The sequence below is a fragment of the Conger conger genome, chromosome 11, assembly GCF_963514075.1.
Source record: "Conger conger chromosome 11, fConCon1.1, whole genome shotgun sequence".
Taxonomy (NCBI): domain Eukaryota; kingdom Metazoa; phylum Chordata; class Actinopteri; order Anguilliformes; family Congridae; genus Conger; species Conger conger.
Genome location: NC_083770.1, coordinates 3,658,201 through 3,676,561, shown reverse-complemented (window position 1 = coordinate 3,676,561; position 18,361 = coordinate 3,658,201). Strand labels below are relative to the sequence as shown.

The 18,361-nt window shown below is 44.7% G+C and overlaps 1 protein-coding gene and 1 pseudogene across 3 annotated transcripts in view; one reads left to right on the top strand and one right to left on the bottom strand.

Annotated features, from left to right (window-relative positions):
• The window catches only part of LOC133140479 (dual specificity protein phosphatase 4-like), a 257,554-nt pseudogene that overhangs the window by 137,653 nt on the left and 101,540 nt on the right, over nt 1-18,361 (bottom strand).
• tnksb (tankyrase, TRF1-interacting ankyrin-related ADP-ribose polymerase b) overlaps nt 1-18,361 on the top strand; it is a 106,467-nt gene that overhangs the window by 1,269 nt on the left and 86,837 nt on the right. For all 3 annotated transcript variants that reach the window (XM_061259960.1, XM_061259959.1, XM_061259957.1), the window contains exon 2: nt 10,849-11,073. In XM_061259960.1, coding sequence (XP_061115944.1) covers nt 10,849-11,073 — 225 coding nt within the window. The remainder of the gene's footprint in view (nt 1-10,848; nt 11,074-18,361) is intronic.

Genomic DNA, 18,361 nt, shown 5'->3' with positions numbered 1-18,361 from the left:
ACAGTGTAATACCAAGTCAGTTAAACTTCAGGGATATCAATCTGTCCATTTAGGAAGCACAAGTGATTGTGAATGAATTTCACCTGCTTTGGTGCAAATGAAAGTGACAACAGGTGCAATGGAGATCCAAAAGCAAGACAACCCCCAAAATGGTTTTGCATGTGGTGGACACAGACAATTGCTTTCTCCTTATCCTTCCTGACTGATTCTTCTCTAGTTTTGTGTTCTGCTAGTGTCCTTGTCACTACTGGTAGCATGAGGCGGTGCCTGCAGCCCAATCAGGTTGCACAGGTAGTCTAGCTCCTCCAGGATGGCACATCCATATGTGCGGTCGCAAGAAGATTTGCTCTCAGCACAGTCTCAAGAGCATGGAGGAGATACCAGGAGACCGGCCATTTCACAAGGAGAGCAGGACAGGGCCGTAGAAGGGCATCAGCCCAGCAGCAGGACCGGTATCTGCTCCTTTGTGTGAGAAGGAACAGGAGGAGCTCTGCCAGAGCCCTGCAAAATGACCTCCAGCAGGCTACTGGTGTGCACGTTTCTGACCAAACTGTCATAAACGGACTCCATGAGGGTGGCATGAGGGCCCAACGTCCTCTAGTGGGACCTGTGCTCACAGCCCAGCACCATGCAGCTTGATTGGCATTCGCGAGAGACCACCAGAATTGGCAGGTCTGCCACTGAGCACATGTGACAGGTGTGAAAGAGTCTGGAGACCCGTGGTGAACATTATGCTGCCTGTAACATCATCCAGCATGACCGGTTTGCCGGTGGGTCAGTGATGGTCTGAGGAGGCATATCCTTGGAGGGTCGCACAGACCTCCATGTCATAGCCATCGGTACCCTGACTGCTGTTAGGTACCGGGATGAAATCCTCAGACCGATTGTCAGAACTTACGCTGGTGTAGTGGGCCCTGGGTTCCTGGATGAGGAAGGCATTGGTGCCCTCACGTTCCCCTGACCTAAATCCAATTGAGCACCTATGGGACATTATGTATCAGTGCATCCGACGCCACCAAGTACCGCCACAGACTGTCCAGGGGCTCACTGATGCCCTGATCCAGGTCTGGGAGGAGATCCCCCAGGACACCATCCGCTGACTCATCAGGAGCATGCCCAGACGTTGTCGGGAGTGTATACAGGCACGCGGGGGCCAAACACACTACTGAGTTGCTGTGATAAAATTGGATCAGCTTGTGATTTAAATTTTTTACTTTGATTTTCGGTGTGATTTTGAATCCGGCCCTCAATGGGTTGATGATTTTGGTTTCCTTTGACCATTATGTCATTTTGTTCTCAAATAAGTAAAGATTTCCACTGTTCCATTATTATTATTATTATTATAATTTTTTTTTTTTTTGCAGTGTATATACACAGCTTCTCCCTTTAACCCACTGAATTATGGGCTGATATTTCCATTTCCTGTGTGCCCCCTTCACTACCCCTCTCCCCTTTGCCTCTTTCCTTTATTATTTCCCCCCTGGGAAGAGGAGCTGGGCTCTCGTGGGCCATCTTTTATATGGAAGCTGTGTCTGTTCTTTTACTGTCAGAGTTGGAGGATAAAAAAAGTTCCAGTATGAACGAGAGAGCTGGGTCAGTGTTTTTAACTCTCAATCTCTTAACAGATATAATTATTTTTCTAATATCTGATGTAAAAGGCATTAAAAAAAATATATATATATACTACTGTGCTGTATTACCAAAGGGTACTGCCATTTTTTAACATTTACAAGACTAGAACCGCAGGTATGACCACTTTTATTGTGAAATGATAACCTTTAGCAAGGGGATCAGATTAGAGTTTAAGGAATGCAGACTGTTCCCCTGAAGATAAAAAGGAGTGCCTCTTAAAGAGGAATATACAGCTCCATTTATTATAATCTACATTATCAGAGGACATTGAAAACTTGGTTAAATTTCGTGGCATAGGCTTGGTGCAGCAGGTCGCTGATGCTTATTTTTGTGAGCTGGGGTAATCAAGCACGTACCAAATCCCCCTCCCGTCTTCTATATCTTGTCTTCTGTGTTGACTTGCTAAGGAAAATGGCTGTCTAGCCAACTCTAACTAGCTTACATTGCATGGGCTATAGCCTACTGCTTGCTACCTATTTAAAGGCCCACACGCACATCAGTACTCTCTACCTGGTTTTAGTATCTAAGATGCCTACATAACATTAGCAAAGAGAAGTGATGTGGGTTTTTGAATAGTCCCTAACCCTGCCCCTGGAGCCTAATTCCCCCTCCCGTGGCCAGATCTGTTAACGTTTAGCGAGGTCATCCCATAATTATGCATGAACATGCGTCATGTCACATGGCAATTTTTTAATTTTACAAATGGCTTGGAAAAATATCAGTTGGACCCTAAAATATGCGTACTCCTACCAAAATTGGAATTGCTACACTTGGATCAGTATGGAACGAAATTGAAAGCTCCTGGACGATATGAAAATGTCCACGTGGGCCTTTAACTTGTCTAGCAGACAGTATATTGCTTTGTTATCACTAGCGTACTGTTCTCCTCCGAGCTACACAATACTGCCAGCCTGCTAGCTATCTAACCCGTTGTTCTGCTGCAGCACAGCAATAGGCTACTCCCTTGTTGAAACAACCTTGAAGTTGCTAAATTACGATGAAATACTTTATGGCTTTGTTTTGGTGCCTAAACCGGCCGTTTATCTGTATAGGAATTACTCGTTCAAAATAAACCTGTGAATTATCCCTGTAGGCTAATAAAACGAGCTTTCAGGCAAACCCTTATCGCAAATTAAGTCTACCTTGATTGCTGCTACTTGTACATAAAGACACATTAGCTGCAATAATTAGTTAAATGTGAATCATTCCTTGTGTTACCTGACATTTTTCTCAAAGCTGTTGTGATGACCCTCAGCATGGAAGGCAAAGTGGAGAGATGTCCTTCTCTGGAGCAGCAGGGCCCTGCATCTCAGATTTGAGGCTTGCTACGTTCTTTATTTCCTGCTGCTAGCGTCCAGACAAGTGATCAGTGCTTTATGAGTTACTAGCTTGTACTTTCCATCTACATACCAATGTTTCTGGGTTTGGGGGGCATAGACATTCTTTGGCTATATATATGCGGCTTCATTTTAAATTTAGCCATGATCACAGATCTGTGATTGTGCGTGTGAAATGTGACTTCATGAAGTAGAGCTTGATTGCAAACCTTGCCTACGTTGAGTAACGGAATTGGCAGTTGTTTCCTTGTCCATGCGCTATCACTATAAGAGTAGCTGGATATGTGATAGCAGTGTCAGATTAGCATGTTGGGGCGGACTGTGGCGTAGTGGTTCAGGTAAATGACTGGGACACGCAAGGTCTGTGGTTCTAATCCCGTCGTAGCCACAATAAGATCTGCACAGCCGTTGGGCCCTTGAGCAAGGCCCTTGATCCTCCATTGCTCCAGGGGAGGATTGTCTCCTGCTTAGTCTAATCAACTGCACGTTGCTCTGGATAAGATCGTCTGCCAAATGGCAATAATTTAATGTAATGTAATGTTGGCAGAGATGGAAGCCTATAGTTTGGATCATGTATTAAATTAAGTGGCATCACACCAAAAAAAAAAACCTCCTCCACTGCTCAAATGCTCAGATGTTTCTTCTGCAGGGCTCAACATTAATGTGGGCTACTGACAACCATTTTGTGGCCTCTGTTTGCCTTCGTTTTTCCTGTGATGTGCACTTGAGCCATTCTGTGGCCACTTTCTACAAACATGCGCAAGCAGCCTGTTGCACATTGTTGCAATGGCGAAACAAACCAAATTGACTAAAATATAGTCAAACCATAAACAGTTGTCAACACAAAATGATTGATACAATAGTACTGGCGCTGAACCTGAATGGGGGAGAAAAAAAACAAAAAAAACTTTGTCAAAGCTTGGGAAGCGAAGTATATCCCGGCATCTTTGAGAGGGATGGGAAATAATTTTGCACACACCTCCATCAGTGGGAAATAAGTTCACTTCTTAAAGGTAATGCATCTTTTAGAACTTTTAGGGCTGGATAAACACACATTCGAAAGCCGCAGAAGAGGGCTGTTAAAAATTCAATGGAGTGCGAGCAATTTCAGATGTCCAGTTAAAACTTAGGGGCTATGGCAACTTTGACGTCCTGTCACACATTTTGAATTGGATTTAGGTCTGGGCTCTGACTTGGCCACTCCAGGGCATTGAACCTTTGGTTTTTCCTGAGTGATATTGGCTTTGTACGTGCGGTCATTTTCCTGCTGGAAGTTGAATCTTCTCCCAAGTCGTAGTTCTCTTGCAGACCGCAGAAGGTTTTCCTCCAGGATTTCCCTGTACTTTACTGCATTAATTTTACCCTCGATTTTCACAAGCCCACAACATGATGCCACCACCACCACTATGCTTCATGAATAAATCTTTTTATCGTTTTCTTGATTCAATGCCATTTCATACATTTTTAACATTTTATTTATTTATTTTTTGATTCTCATTTTCATTCTTGTAGGACAGAAGACACATTTTGGAACTGAAATGTCAGAACCAAAATACACTTTTCCACAGGAGCAATACTTTTTCTTTCACAAAAAATAGGATATTGCCAATCATAAATGAATAGTAATTTTGAACCACTTTTATGAACCAATTGCAGAAATTAAGTGAGACCTTTATAAGAACCCACCAATTCTGGAGCAATTTAGAACCGGTTCCTATATAGAACCGGGTTTGTCGCCACCCCGATTCACGATGGGGAGAGTGTGTTCATGTGCAGTCTTTAGCTTATATCACACAGGCCAGAAACGTCAACTCTGGAATTATCATACCATAGAACCTTATTTTATTTGATGTCAGTCTCTTACATGCCAAGCTAAGATTTTTAAAAGTTTTTTTTATTTCAACAATGGTTTTATTTTTGCCACTCTCCCACATAGCTGAGTCTGGTGAAGCCCCCAGTCTACTGTTTTAGTAATGCACACAGTCACTGCCATGGAAAGCTAACTCTTTCAGAGTTGCTAGAGGTGTGTTGGTGGCCTCCCTGCTTCAGTGCCATTCTCTCCTGGACGCTCAGTCCTTTCTTCATAAGGGACCTTACTGTGCTCTGAGGGATATTCAGCATCTTGAGATAGGTTATTATCATCCTTCCTCTGTACTAACCGACTGTGGGACCACCCTGATGCAGTTAAAATAATTGGCAATAAACAGGTGATCTCCATTCAGCTCATTGCGTGACTGCTGAATACCGCTGCGCCACAGCGTATGTAGGTGCGACACAGCGAATACTTACGCAATGAGTTTATTTTTGTCATTCATTTCCATTCTTTTTTTTTTTGTGATGTTTTTTTCTCATTTTGAGTACAAACATCGCAACCGTAACCGATAAGTGCACTGTATTGCGCCGATTACTAATCGAACAGAATTCACAAATCAAGGCTGCCTCTGAATGCTGAGGCTGGAGCATGATGGCTGTTACTTTTCTGCAGTGATCAAGCCCTCATATTTTATTTGATGACAACCACAGATGCATTCTTTACAGTGGAGCAGTGAAACAAAAATATTTTATTCATGGTTGTTTTGGTAGGAAAAAGACACAGATATAAGGTCAGTTGGTTCCACAGCAGGCCACCCTTTTTGTACCCTTCAGCTTACCGGATACATGGTTTCTCGCTCTTTCTTCCGATCCTTTCACTAAAAGGTATAATTTCAGAAATATGCAATTAGGAACTGTTCTCAACTCAACATTCTAATGCTGATGTAACTGACAAACACGACTCGTAATTGTAAGCGAATGGGTTCTTGAACGTTGACTTTGAATTTATAAAAAAAAATCCCAAAAGAACCGCTATTGAATTCAGTCCGAGCTGCCGCTGCTGGAGGAAGCTGTGAACGATGCCCCAAAGGAGACGGTGCAATTCGGCATCAGTATTCCAGTCAGCGTTGAGGGAGCGACTCCTCCGAGCTGCATGCATTCCTGCTTCTTTGTTCACTCCAGGCCTGACTGCAGTGTCTGACTCTGGAGGCCTGATCAAACTCCACCTGTCAGGTCCCTCAATTATTCTGTCTAAAGAGGTCTAGAGAAAGCCTGGTCTGTGTCTGAGAAGTGGGCTGGATACAGTGTTTGTGCTGCTGTTAAATTAAACCCAAAATGAAAACTATTTCCATGACTGCCTGTTTTCTTTTCCCCTCATTGTATGAAAATCGGCCCCTTTAATTGACGTTACCATTGCATTCCTACCATTTTACCCTCTTTCTCGATCAAGATCACATTCAACTTCTGAAATAGTTGTAGGTCATCTATTTAATTTTTGGGTCCCAACACTTAAAAAGGCAAGTGATGGCAAGGTAGACGTAAGCCGAAGAGTAGAATGAATATTAGTACTGCCGTTACAATTGTTGCAAATCCATGATAAATTGGGGCAGAGTAATGTTACCGCCCCATACGGATTCAGCGATTTGGAGTCCATACTGTGGTAGCATTGGTCTGGGCTTCTGCCCTTTAAGCTCTGAACTTTAGGGCACACAGACCATATATTTATGATATAATTACCCAGTGCTTTTTACAGGCGACTTTCAGAAAGATGCTTTACAGAGTAACGTAAGGAAAAGGGCAAACGCCATGCCAAAGCCGTCCATCCATCCATTATTACCCGCTTATCTGAAGTTGGGTCACGGTAGCAGTAGGCTGAGCTGGGTATTCCAAGCGTCCCTCTCCCCAGGCTGAGCCTAGCCACCCTACGGAGGAAGCTCATTTCGGCCGCTTGTATCTGCGATCTCGTTCTTTTGGTCACTACCCAGAGCTCGTGGCCATAGGTGAGGGTTGGGACATAGATCGACTGGTAAATCAAGAGCTTTGCCTTCCAGCTCAGCTCCCTCTTCACCATGTCGGTCCGGCACAAAACACCCGCATTACTGCTGTCCCCGCACCGATCCGCCTGTCGATCTCTCGCTCCCTTTTATTCTCACTCTTGAACAAGACCCCAAGATATTTGAACTCCTTCACTTGGGGCAGCGACTCATTCCCAACCCAGAGGGAGCAATTCACAGTTTTCTGGCAGAGAACCATGGCCTCGGACTTGGAGGTGCTGACTCTCATCCCGGCTGCTTCACACTCGGCTGCAAACCGCTCCAGTGTGTGCTGAAGGTCACGGTCCAATGAATCCAGCAGAACCATGTCGTCCACTAAAAGCAGAGACACAATTCTGAGGCCACCAAACCGGACACTCTCCTCACCTCGGCTGCACATTGAGATCCTGTCCATGAATATCACAAACAGGACCGGTGAAAAGGGGCAACCTTGGCAGAGTCTCACACCCACTTGAAACGTGCTTGACTTTGTGCCAAGGATGTGGACACAGCTCTCACTTTGGTTATACAAAAGGATGGCTCGTGGCAATAGCCCCGGTACCCTATACTCCCGCAGTACCCCCCACAGGGTTCCCCTGGGGGCACAGTCAAAAGCCTTCTCCAAGTCCACAAAGTCCCCCAGCAATCCCGCCAAGGTAAAGAGCTGGTCCACTGTTCCATGGCCAGGATGGAAGCCACATTGCTCCTCCTGAATCTGAGGTTCGAACATCGATCGGTGCCTCCTTTCCAGCACCATAGAGTAAACTTTCCCGGGGAGGCTGAGAAATGTGATACCCTGATAATTGGGACACACCCTCTGGTCCCCTTTCTTGAAAATGGTTACCACTACCCAGTCTGCCACTCTGCAGGTACTGTCCCCGACCTCCACATGACACTGAAGAGGCGTGTGCAGCCAAGACAGCCCAACAATGTCCAGAGCCTTCAGCCTTCAGGGCGAATCTCATCCACACTCAGCGACTTGCCACTGAGGAGCTTTTTGACTACCTCAGCAACTTCCACCAGGGATATAAGTGCAGATTCCCCCAAGTCTTCAGGCTCTGCCTCTTCCACAGAGGATGTGTAGGTCGGGTTCAGGAGCTCCTCGAAGTGCTCTTTCCACCACCCGACAACATCCCACAGCCTGAGACAAGCCCTGCTTTCCCTTTCTGAGTCATCGGATGGTTTGCCCGAACTTCCTCGAGGCCAGTCTAAAGTCTCCATAGCCTCCCCGAACTCCTCCTATACCCGAGTTTTTGCTTCAGCAACTGCCGAAGCCGCAGCCGTTCTGGCCCCCCGGTACTGGTCTGCTGCTTCAGGAACCCCTGGGCTAGCCAAGCTCGAAAGGCCTCCTTCAATTTGATGGCCTCCCTCACCACTATTGTCCACCAGCAGGTTCTTGGGTTGCCGTCACGACAGGCACTGATGACCTTCTGGCCACAGCTCCTGCTCCCACTCGGACTCCATGTCCCCAGCCTCCTCCGGGATGCGCGAGAAGTTCCTCCGCAGGTGGGAGTTGAAGACCTTGCGGACTGGGGCCTCTGCCAGATGTTCCCAGTTCACCCTCACTACACATTTAGGTTTACCAGGTCTGTCCGGCAGTCTGTCCGGCCACTTGATCCAACTCACCACCAGGTGGTGATCAGTTGACAGCTCTGCTCCTCTCTTCTCCCGAGTGTCCAAGACATACTGCTGCAGATCTGATGATACGACCACAAATTCGATCATCGATCTTTGGCCTAAGGTGCTCTGGTACCAAGTACACTTATAAGCCACCCTATGCTTGAACATGGTGTTCGTTATGGACAATCCATGACCAGCACAGAAGTCTAATAACAAGACATCGCTCGGGTTAAGATCAGGCAGGCCATTCCTCCCAATCACCCCCTACCATGTTCCTCTGTCGTTGAGTCTCCAGGCGGCACCCTTTCCAGGATGCCGCCCAGTGACTCCAAGAAGGCCGGATACTCAGAACTGCCGTTTGGTGCATAAGCATAAGCGACAGTCAGAGCTTTCCCTCCTGCGACACATAGTCTCAAAGAGGCGACCCTCTCGTTCCCCGGGTGAAACTCCAACACTGGCGCTCAGCCGGTGTCTTGTGATTATGATGATGTTTTGTACATGCATGCATCCTCTCAGTGCCTCCATGCGATCAACACTGTTTATCATGGTGCATTGAGATTTATTACAAATTATTGGGCTCTCACTCACCATTCTACCTTGTATGATTCGGTTGGTTGGCCAGCACTGACCACCTGGAGACTTATTCATTGGTGTATCTTTATTTATAAGGCAATTATCTGTCTTCTTCCATCATACCTATGCATTTATATATTGCAGAAAAGTGTTGGAGGTTATTGTTTACGTTCCCAGAATCTTTTTATGCTGTCTTCCCAATGCCCATACGGAAATGGGAAAAGGGTAGGTATTCTAAGGAATGGGTCTCATCCTGTATGAAGGATTTAGAGGCAAACTCAATGGTCTGTCTATGTTTTGATTAGCCTATTTTCCCTTGATTGTTATAAGTTGTTATTCTAAATTGCCCTGCTTAATTACCTAGTTTAACTTTTCTATTTAAGCTTGTTAGTGAACTTTGTCTAATCTGCTGTTTGTATGAAACTTCTTTGTAATTATCAAATTATTTTACAGCTATAGAACAATTCAAGCTCACTAATTGACAGAGCCAATGGCATTCTGGGGGCTTATTCTGATTGTTTGTGTAGCTGCCCAAATTGCACTCCAGACAAGCGATCACTGAAGCTCTGTGTACTATTGCTTATGATCCAAGCGAAGACTACAAAACTAGTTAGAAAACAGTACCAGTTTGCAGCAGTAATAGGCTACATACAGAATCATTCATTGCAGTCAGTTAAATTGAGGCTGTTAAATGAGAATAATGGACTATCTTGTAATAAATGTAACAATACATTGGAATTGATGCTGTGGTGATGGGCTTATGTATAGCTAATTTTAATAATTTAGATGGTATGATATTTCTCGGAATGAAAATTTTGGTAGCGCTTAACTGTGACAGGTATCAGTGGCCCCAGCACAGCCAAAGATAATTAAGTTCTTCATTGACCTACATTCCACATGACAGAAAAAATAAAATAAATTTGCTGCAGCTTGCAAAAGTTATCCACAATACAATTTCCTCACTATTTGCTGCAGTAACAAATGAATGGGAGCAAAACCATTGACAGTGATTTAAATTGTCGCACTCAAAGTACTGCTTTATTTAATTTTTATTTGTAGTTGGGTAAAAAGAAGCCTTAAAAGATTCTGATTTGAGTTTCACCAAAGTTCATAATACATTCACTTTTTGATCCACATACAAATCACGTCGACACTAATATGGAAACCATGAAGCCCAATATATTGTTTGCTGTTCTGCCAAGCTTCTCGATAATATCACGGAGGTGATAATGGCCTTTTGCCAGTATAGACAGGCTGACAGGTACACCGCATCTAGACACAGATGGGATGCGCTGATTCACAGATTGTTGGCTTAAAATTAAGATGAAGATGGAGATGGCATTCAGGAATCTCAAGGGGCCTCAGATTGGAGATTCTTATACGTGCTATGGAACATTTTACACACAGGATGAAATTATTAAAAAACTTAAGGAGAATTAATTTAAGTACAGGGTGGCCTGTAGTGTAGTGGTTAAGGTACATCACTGGGACCCGCAAGGTCGGTGGTTCGATCCTCAGTGCAGCCACAATAAGATCCATTGGGCCCCTGAGCAAGGCCCTTAACCCTGCATTGCTCCTGCTGAGGATTGTCTCCTGCTTAGTCTAATCAACTGCAAGTCGCTTTGGATAAGTGTCAGCCAAATGACTTGTAATGTAATGTTATAATTTGAGCCCATCAGTCTGTAACAAGGCCAAATAACATTTTATGGAACTGATCCTTGCGCAGTGCGCTTTCAAAATCGGGATTATAGTGAGGTAGCATTGAAATAATCGTCATACCGATGGCGTGTGGTCGAAAAATGATGAGCGCCTCATTCTCCGGGTTTCCTTCCTTCCTTCAGGGTTCGGCCGGAAAGACGTGGTTGAGCACCTCCTGCAGACGGGCGCTAACGTGCACGCGCGGGACGACGGCGGCCTCATCCCGCTGCACAACGCCTGCTCGTTCGGCCACGCCGAGGTGGTCAGCCTGCTGCTGTGCCAGGGCGCCGACCCCAACGCCCGCGACAACTGGAACTACACCCCCCTGCACGAGGCCGCCATCAAGGGCAAGATCGACGTGTGCATCGGTGAGTCCTTACCCTGCCGGGCACGTGGTTCACGCACCGACTGCCTGCGAGCTGATTCACCATTTACCACAGTACTGTGTGTTTATTATTTTTTGGTGACTAAAGGCCGTTTTACAGCAGTAGTGCAGGTGTTGCAGAGCACTTTCTCCTGCAGAGCTTAGCCTGCTGGACGAAGCAGATAAAAGCTCAATTTGAGCCGTTACCAGGCACCGCTCCTGCCTTTCTGCCCCACGAGGTGTTGGGAGTGCAGGGGGGGGGGGGGGGTTAGGAATCTGCTGGCAAGTACCCGTTTACTTGATTAAATAGTCCCACCCCTAGCTTTAACCAAGACCAGTGTGACCATCAGCGCGGTTTATGATTGATGTCTGTCATCGGGCAATCATCTGCTTTCTGTGCATTGTAGGTGCCTTCTAATCATAATAATCAAGTTAAAATGCTCAATCCACCAGCCCTCCAGATGAGCAGGTCATCTTCAGCCTGAATGTGCTCTTACTCTTTAGATTATGATACTCATAATCTTCAATCCATATCTTCAATCCTAATCTATTCCTAATAGTGCTAGTGTCAGATCTATTGATCTTCAATCCTAATCTATTCCTAATAGTGCTAGGGCCATTTCTATTGACCTTCAATCCTTATCTATTCCTAATACTGCTAGTGCCAGATCTCTTGATCTTCAATTCCAATCTATTCCTAATAGTTCTAGGGCCAGATCTATTGATCTTCAATCCTAATCTATTCCTAATAGTGCTAGGGCCAGTTCTATGGAGGAGCATAGAGACTCAATGCCCGCTAGCCTGAATTCACAAGGGTACATAATGCTGATGTGCAGCACATAAAATATACTATTTCTGTTCATTCTCATGACTAGGTTTCTCACGGGTCTGTTATATATGGCTGTTTGTGTGATTTTCTTTGCAATAAAACTGAAAAATTGTTTTAAATTACAAGTATGGCTCTGTGGATGCATTGTTAGTGTTTGGTTTGTATCTTATGGGTGGCAGTGAATTCAGGAAGTTATTATTTCTTTACATTAAAAGTAATATGGGAGTTTGTGGGCTCTAGATTTGTTGTCAGCAATGGTATTCATATCGACCAATGGGTGATGTATCTCAGTACTCTTAAGTGATCCCACTGTAGTAGTTCCCTTTTAATGACCATAAAATAAAGACTTTGTTTTACACAGGCATCGTGACAGTAAAGCAATGGCTGGAGGCATTTCTCCCCAGAGATGGCCCTTAGACTGTCAGGCAAAGAAGGGAACAGGCAGAGTCAGGCAGAGTCCATGTTTAGTGTTGTCTTGGAGCCATTTTGTTGTGCTGGATTTTGTAATTAATCCTTTAACCTCTTATTCTGTCTGACAATAGATTCTTTTGTGGATTAAATGCTATGGCATACAATTACAATTGTTCCACAGTTAAACAGTGTAGTTCAAACAGTGTATGGGAGTAGCCGGTCGGAAGACTGCAACACAAATATTGCTACATTGGCTCAAATTGGGATTTGAAGGACCCCTGCTTTAGATGAACTAGGGCTTTAAATGAACTATGTTCTGCCAGTAGCACTGGTTCCAGTAAGATCAAAAACTTTGCAGCACACTGGGGGGAAAAAATTAAAGCAGGGTCATTCTGTGAAAAATCTACCAAAGGTGTTGGTGGTGACCACTCCAATTTTGCTGAAATGTTGTGTAAATGTTGTGTGTGGATTCAGTAGAGAGCACGCAAAGCATTAGCCTCATTGGATTTGTTGTTCTAGAGACGTTGGCTCTTAACAAAGGGGGGTTAACACCCAAAAAGTAATTTATGACTGTAAATTAGGGTTTGTGTCAAACATCATACCTTTGGCATTAAAGTAGGGAAAACTCTGACACAATTTTCAGTCTTCTTTTAGATGTTGGATTCTTTCAATAACACAGCTCTGAAGAAAGTTATGGTCATTGGCTTGGTGTATGACTTCCAAACTTCTAAGACCATACATCGACCAGTAAATATTTTGGTTAAGAACAGCTGCAAGAAAAATTAAGTAAAATTGATCATTTATTTACAAACTATACAATGCCAAATATCCGTCAAGAAAATGACCGAAAAGTGTTGCATATTCAGTCACATAGTTGGAAAGGTGGAAAGTTTAATTGGCCTACTTGGAGTTGTTACTGCTATGCCTTAGCATGTTTTGATAATTTCAAGGAGAACCTTAATTCACAATAAAATATTATTTCATGGCTTCCTACATCAGTGCCTCTTGGGCTATGTTATCCAAACTCGAAATACTGGCTTTGAACAGCCACAATCAAAATGAAGTCATATAGATAGTAGGCCTAAATATATCAAAAATATACATTAATAAAAATATCTATTTGACTTAATTTTGATATATATATTATATATGTATATATATATACAAATTGGACATTGCATAGTTTATGTCAGGCCAGAAAATGATCAATAAATGTTAGATATTAGTAGTCAACCAATTAGATTGTAAGGTAGATGGTTTCAAATCAAAATGAATGTTCTTCAAAGGGTATAATATGCCTATTTATGTCCAAAATAATTATATTAATGCTGTAATGCCTTTGCATATTTTGCTTGCTATAAACAGGACCTCAATTCACAGGAACAATGCTTCTGGACATGTTTTTTCCCCTAGTTCTATACAAGTGCTTTACTTTAGAATTACCAATTGGGTTGTCCTGTTCAGGAACTTGCAAAATTGGGAATCGAGATGTATCCTAAAAAAAAATTGTGATTGATTTTTTTGGCCATAGCGCCAACCCCTACTTTTACCCACTGTTGATTCTGTATCATTGCGTCAAGTTACATCTGGGCCATCAGTACCCAACCATCGAGGCTAGGCACGTGGCCCTATTTTTGTAGAATTTAAATGTCAACAAACTGCTGGCCACTGTAAGTGGGCCTCTTATTTCTCTCAACTTGTTCAAGACTAGAAGTTTTTTTTAAGGGAAGTATCTGAGTTTTCTCATAATTATGTCTTTCCTTCAACAAAGAAATAAATCACATCCATTTTCTGAAAATGAGGATGAAAGACTTTTGACCGGGGGCACATTTTGCCAATCATTGTTCATTGTTTTGATCATTATCTCAAGATTCATTATTTAAAATTCTGAAACTTAATTCCAACTTAATTCCAAAAAGCAGCTCTGCTGGAAATAAGAGAGGGCTATATTTCTTATTTACAGCTTTCTTGGCACTAATCTTCTGCTGCACAAGTCAGGAATTTAGGTTTTAAAGTATCCCTGGTCATGGTGCTGACAACTTGAAATATGTCTCCCATAATGCAGGCAATTGTCCAGGTTGGAAGAGAAATCCCTTGAACTTCCGGTCCTGCATTTAACAAACATTAGCAGTGATAACAGTTGTGCGGTGGCGCACGGCTGAAGCATCGGGCCTTGATGCAGGCATCAGTGTGTTACCGTTGCGCACTGAGGACCGAGGTCGGCTGGCACACGTGGAGCAGCATAATTGGCTCGCCGCTCCGGGGGTGCGGGGAGGGACTCGGAGGGGGCAGTAGGATCACCGGATGCAGTGGAGCCCTGATCGTACTCGTCACGGAGTCACGGAGTCACGGTCGCGGGAGCTCGGAGGAGGCGTATCGCTCTCTAATGTCCTGGTCCTCCTGGGCCGCTGAGCGGCCGGGCACTGCGGTGTCTCAGCCGCAGCATGGGGCACACTCAGAAACAAATAGAATTTATGATAAAACTAAATTGAACAACAACACGGGCTGTGATAGGAATATTTTAATGTTCACACACAGTTCAATCACAAATGGAACAATATTGACACACTATACATCCCTGACCTAAGCACTGATTTTCTTGAACACCAGTAGATTAATAAAAGACGATTAAACATGATCATGGCCTGTCAATTGCATCAGAGTTGGCATTTACTGTGTGAAATGGCTGTGCTTCAGACAGGGCCTGTAGGGGCTTATCAGAGGACATCAGCAGACCAGGATTTGTCTGATATGCTTAACTCAAGGAACAAAGCGTTGTGTATCATCCTCAAATTTCCCCATCTCAGATATCTCTTGTGCCTGTGGATGGATGATTCGGTGGAAAGGTTGGATAGTTTTGGTGTCTCCTGAAAGTGGTATATTGTGGTTCACGTGGAGGGTCCAGTTCTGATAGAAAGCGGCTCAGTCACGGTTGGATCTTCAGGGTCTTGCAGCATGGTCGTAGAGGTCGGCAAGGTCAGTAGAAGACAGGATATAATGATGTCCATCATCCCACCATCTTAAAACAGCATCAACGACTCTGCCCAAGAATTGAGAACTAAAGCCTAAACAACATTATCCACTTCAGGGGTCTCCACTTTATTTGACTTTAGACCGACAGAGAAATCGGCTATTGCCTTCAGCTGCTCCAGAATGTATTATCATTCTAATTTACCCAAACAAATAGCTTTTTTCTGTGGTTGGAGAACTAATTTCTGCTGTCAGCTGCTGTGAAGTGCGATCGCTCATTACACTGGGGCCCCTGCAGGATGAAGTAGAGCCAAGTGGTGGGAAGTGGGCAGACAACTTTGTCACATTTAAGCCTTTTTGGGTCATTCAGAATGAAATGAAGCAAGAATATTTATTGACCACTTCATCATAAATTAATCAATAGTTGGTATTTTCTGTTGCAGTAGTTGTTGTTACTGTCCATGTTGAAGCTTAATGTTTTTATTGATAATCATGCAATTTTAGTAATTCATTTGAAAATGCCCATGCAGATCTGCCTGGACTATTTCCCCAACTTTCAGATACAAGCTTTTTTGTGCTAATGTTCTGTTGTGCCTGGTTGAGACGAGTGTTGCTTCCTTCTCAGTCACAATTCTGCAGTGTTGGCAGGACATTAAAGTCAGACTTGGTCTGTAGTCCTCAGACCACTTGAATATCAGTGGTCTGAAGACCACATAAAACCATTCAATCAAAGGAATGGAAGTAAATGTAATCTTTTTACATATGAAGCCACTCAAGTTACCGGATCAACTGCTTACCCAGGAATGCATGAAGGATTGAATTTTCATAAGGTATGGGACTGTCCTGTACCCAGCTATAATGTGCTTCTTTTGGAAATGAGTATCCAAGATTTGTGTTTTATTTCATAACTTCTCCAAAAATGTGGATGGTTTTGGGAATGCAGCCTTGAGTCTGCGAGAAAGAGCTTGTCTTAGCCCAATCGCAGCTTTCACCCTGCAGACGGCACAGTGGCAAGGACGTTCAAGACACTTCTGTCACATTCACGTGCTGTGGTTGCATTGTTGAAGTGCGCCATACAGAATACCAGTGCGCCATACAGAATACCAGTGTGCCATACAGAATACCAGTGCGCCATATAGTATACCAGTGTGCCAAAGCCTTTGCTAAATTAACTGTGATTGAAAAAGCGTTATGGCTGTTGCGTTATATTTACGATCAATGAAATCAACGAGTTAGCCATTCAGTTTCAAAGGTGTGTCTATTAGTGAGCTAGACAATTTTTTTTTAGTTATTTTCTGAATTGCTTTAAGCTTTTGCAATATCATGTCTCTGCTTTTTGCCAACGTTAGCTTCGCTAGCTAGCTACTCCGAAAATGATTTGCGAAGATTCTCAGAACATAATCTGAAGCCTTTTTGTCGGGTTCTTCATTCCTTTTTAGTTTTCGGTTCCAAATTTCCTCCCGCCTCAGTCGCTACAACAAACTTGTCATCCATTTAAAAAAAACGAAAAGAAAAAGTCACTTCCAGTCTACTTTTATAACGCAATATAACATTTGAGTGGATCGTATTGGTGCCAGTAAAATGTGTAGCTAGGCGCTTTGATGAATTGATAATTGCAGGTTGAGCATGGCTCCCAAAGAGTTTGCCATTGAAGTGAAGGTGACAATTGTTTGTCCAAATGCCTCTTAGAAGCCCTCAAAGCCCGACCAGCAGTCCTCTTTAACCCGGGTGAAATGCAGACTATTTTGAGAGAAACGGAAAGGATTCATTTGAAAGTGCAAAGTAGCCCCCTGAAGGTGGTGTCATATGAAATTTGGGAACGTACGTTAAGGGGGTCTGTTTACTAAGGAAGGCAGTTTATCCTTGCCGCCCGCTACGGTTCTGTCGTTCCTCGTCAGCCCAGAGCCCCGGCTGTGCGTGTGTTTGTGTGACAGGGACTGAGTCACAGGGCTGTGGGGCGGCTGAGCAGAGCGAGCTCCTACGAGTGACTCTGCATCAATCCTGCACTTTCTTGTTTTTCCCCTAAAAATTCAAACACACAAGAATACTTTGGGTTCATTTTCAAGAACTGGACACTTGCCAGAGTGACATGAGATTCAACGGGAATGTGGCGAACTGGTTTTGCGGAGCCCCATGCTGTAGCCAGGGCACGTATGGGGCAGCTGTAGCTCTATGGGGAACAGATGGACACGTAGATGAGTGATGGATCTCAGACAGGCAGCGCGACTCCGTGACAAAGTGCTGTCTAACCAGCTGAAATCGTGTGCCAGATTTGCCGAGTCCTGTTTTTTGGACTGGGGCTCGCAGGAGGGAAAGGCTTGCTTCGGCTGCAACAAGAAAAAATCTCTCCCAATGGAGCGGCACCATAGGCAACCAGGCAGAGGCCGTCATGTGCGCCCCCCTGGCCCCCTGGCCCCCTGGCCCCCTGGCCCCCTGGCCCCCCTGGCCCCCCTGGCCCCCCTGGCCCCCCTGGCCCCCTGGCCCCCCTGGCCCCCTGGCCCCTGGCCCCCTGGCCCCCCTGGCCCCCTGGCCCCTGGCCCCTGGCCCCCCTGGCCCCCTGGCCCCCCTGGCCCCTGGCCCCCCTGGCCCCCCTGGCCCCCTGGCCCCTGGCCCCTGGCCCCCCTGGCCCCTAGTCGCACCACACGGCAGCCTCTCAGGGGCCACGCACCCAATCAGCGGTCTGCAGCGAGGCTGATTTATCTCAGGAGCCCTGGCCATGTCAGTGAGTCTCTTACTGCCTGCCGTCTTAAACATAATTACACAGTGAGCACCAGAATCATTGGACAGTGACTCATTTTCTCTTATTCTGGTTCTGTAATGTAGAATAAATTAATACATTTTTAATATTGGTCACATATCCTTTGCATGACTACTTGAAGTCTACAATGCATAGACAGCACCAGACGCTGGGAATCACACCGGCGATGCTCTGCCAGGCCTGCACTGCATCTTCAGTTCTTGCTTGTTTTGGGGAGTTATTTTCGGCCTCCTTGAGCCTGTTCGATTGGATTCAGATCCGGTGAGCGACTCGGCCAGTCGATTCCGTCAAAAACCCCTTTGTTGCTCTCGCAGCATGTGCTGG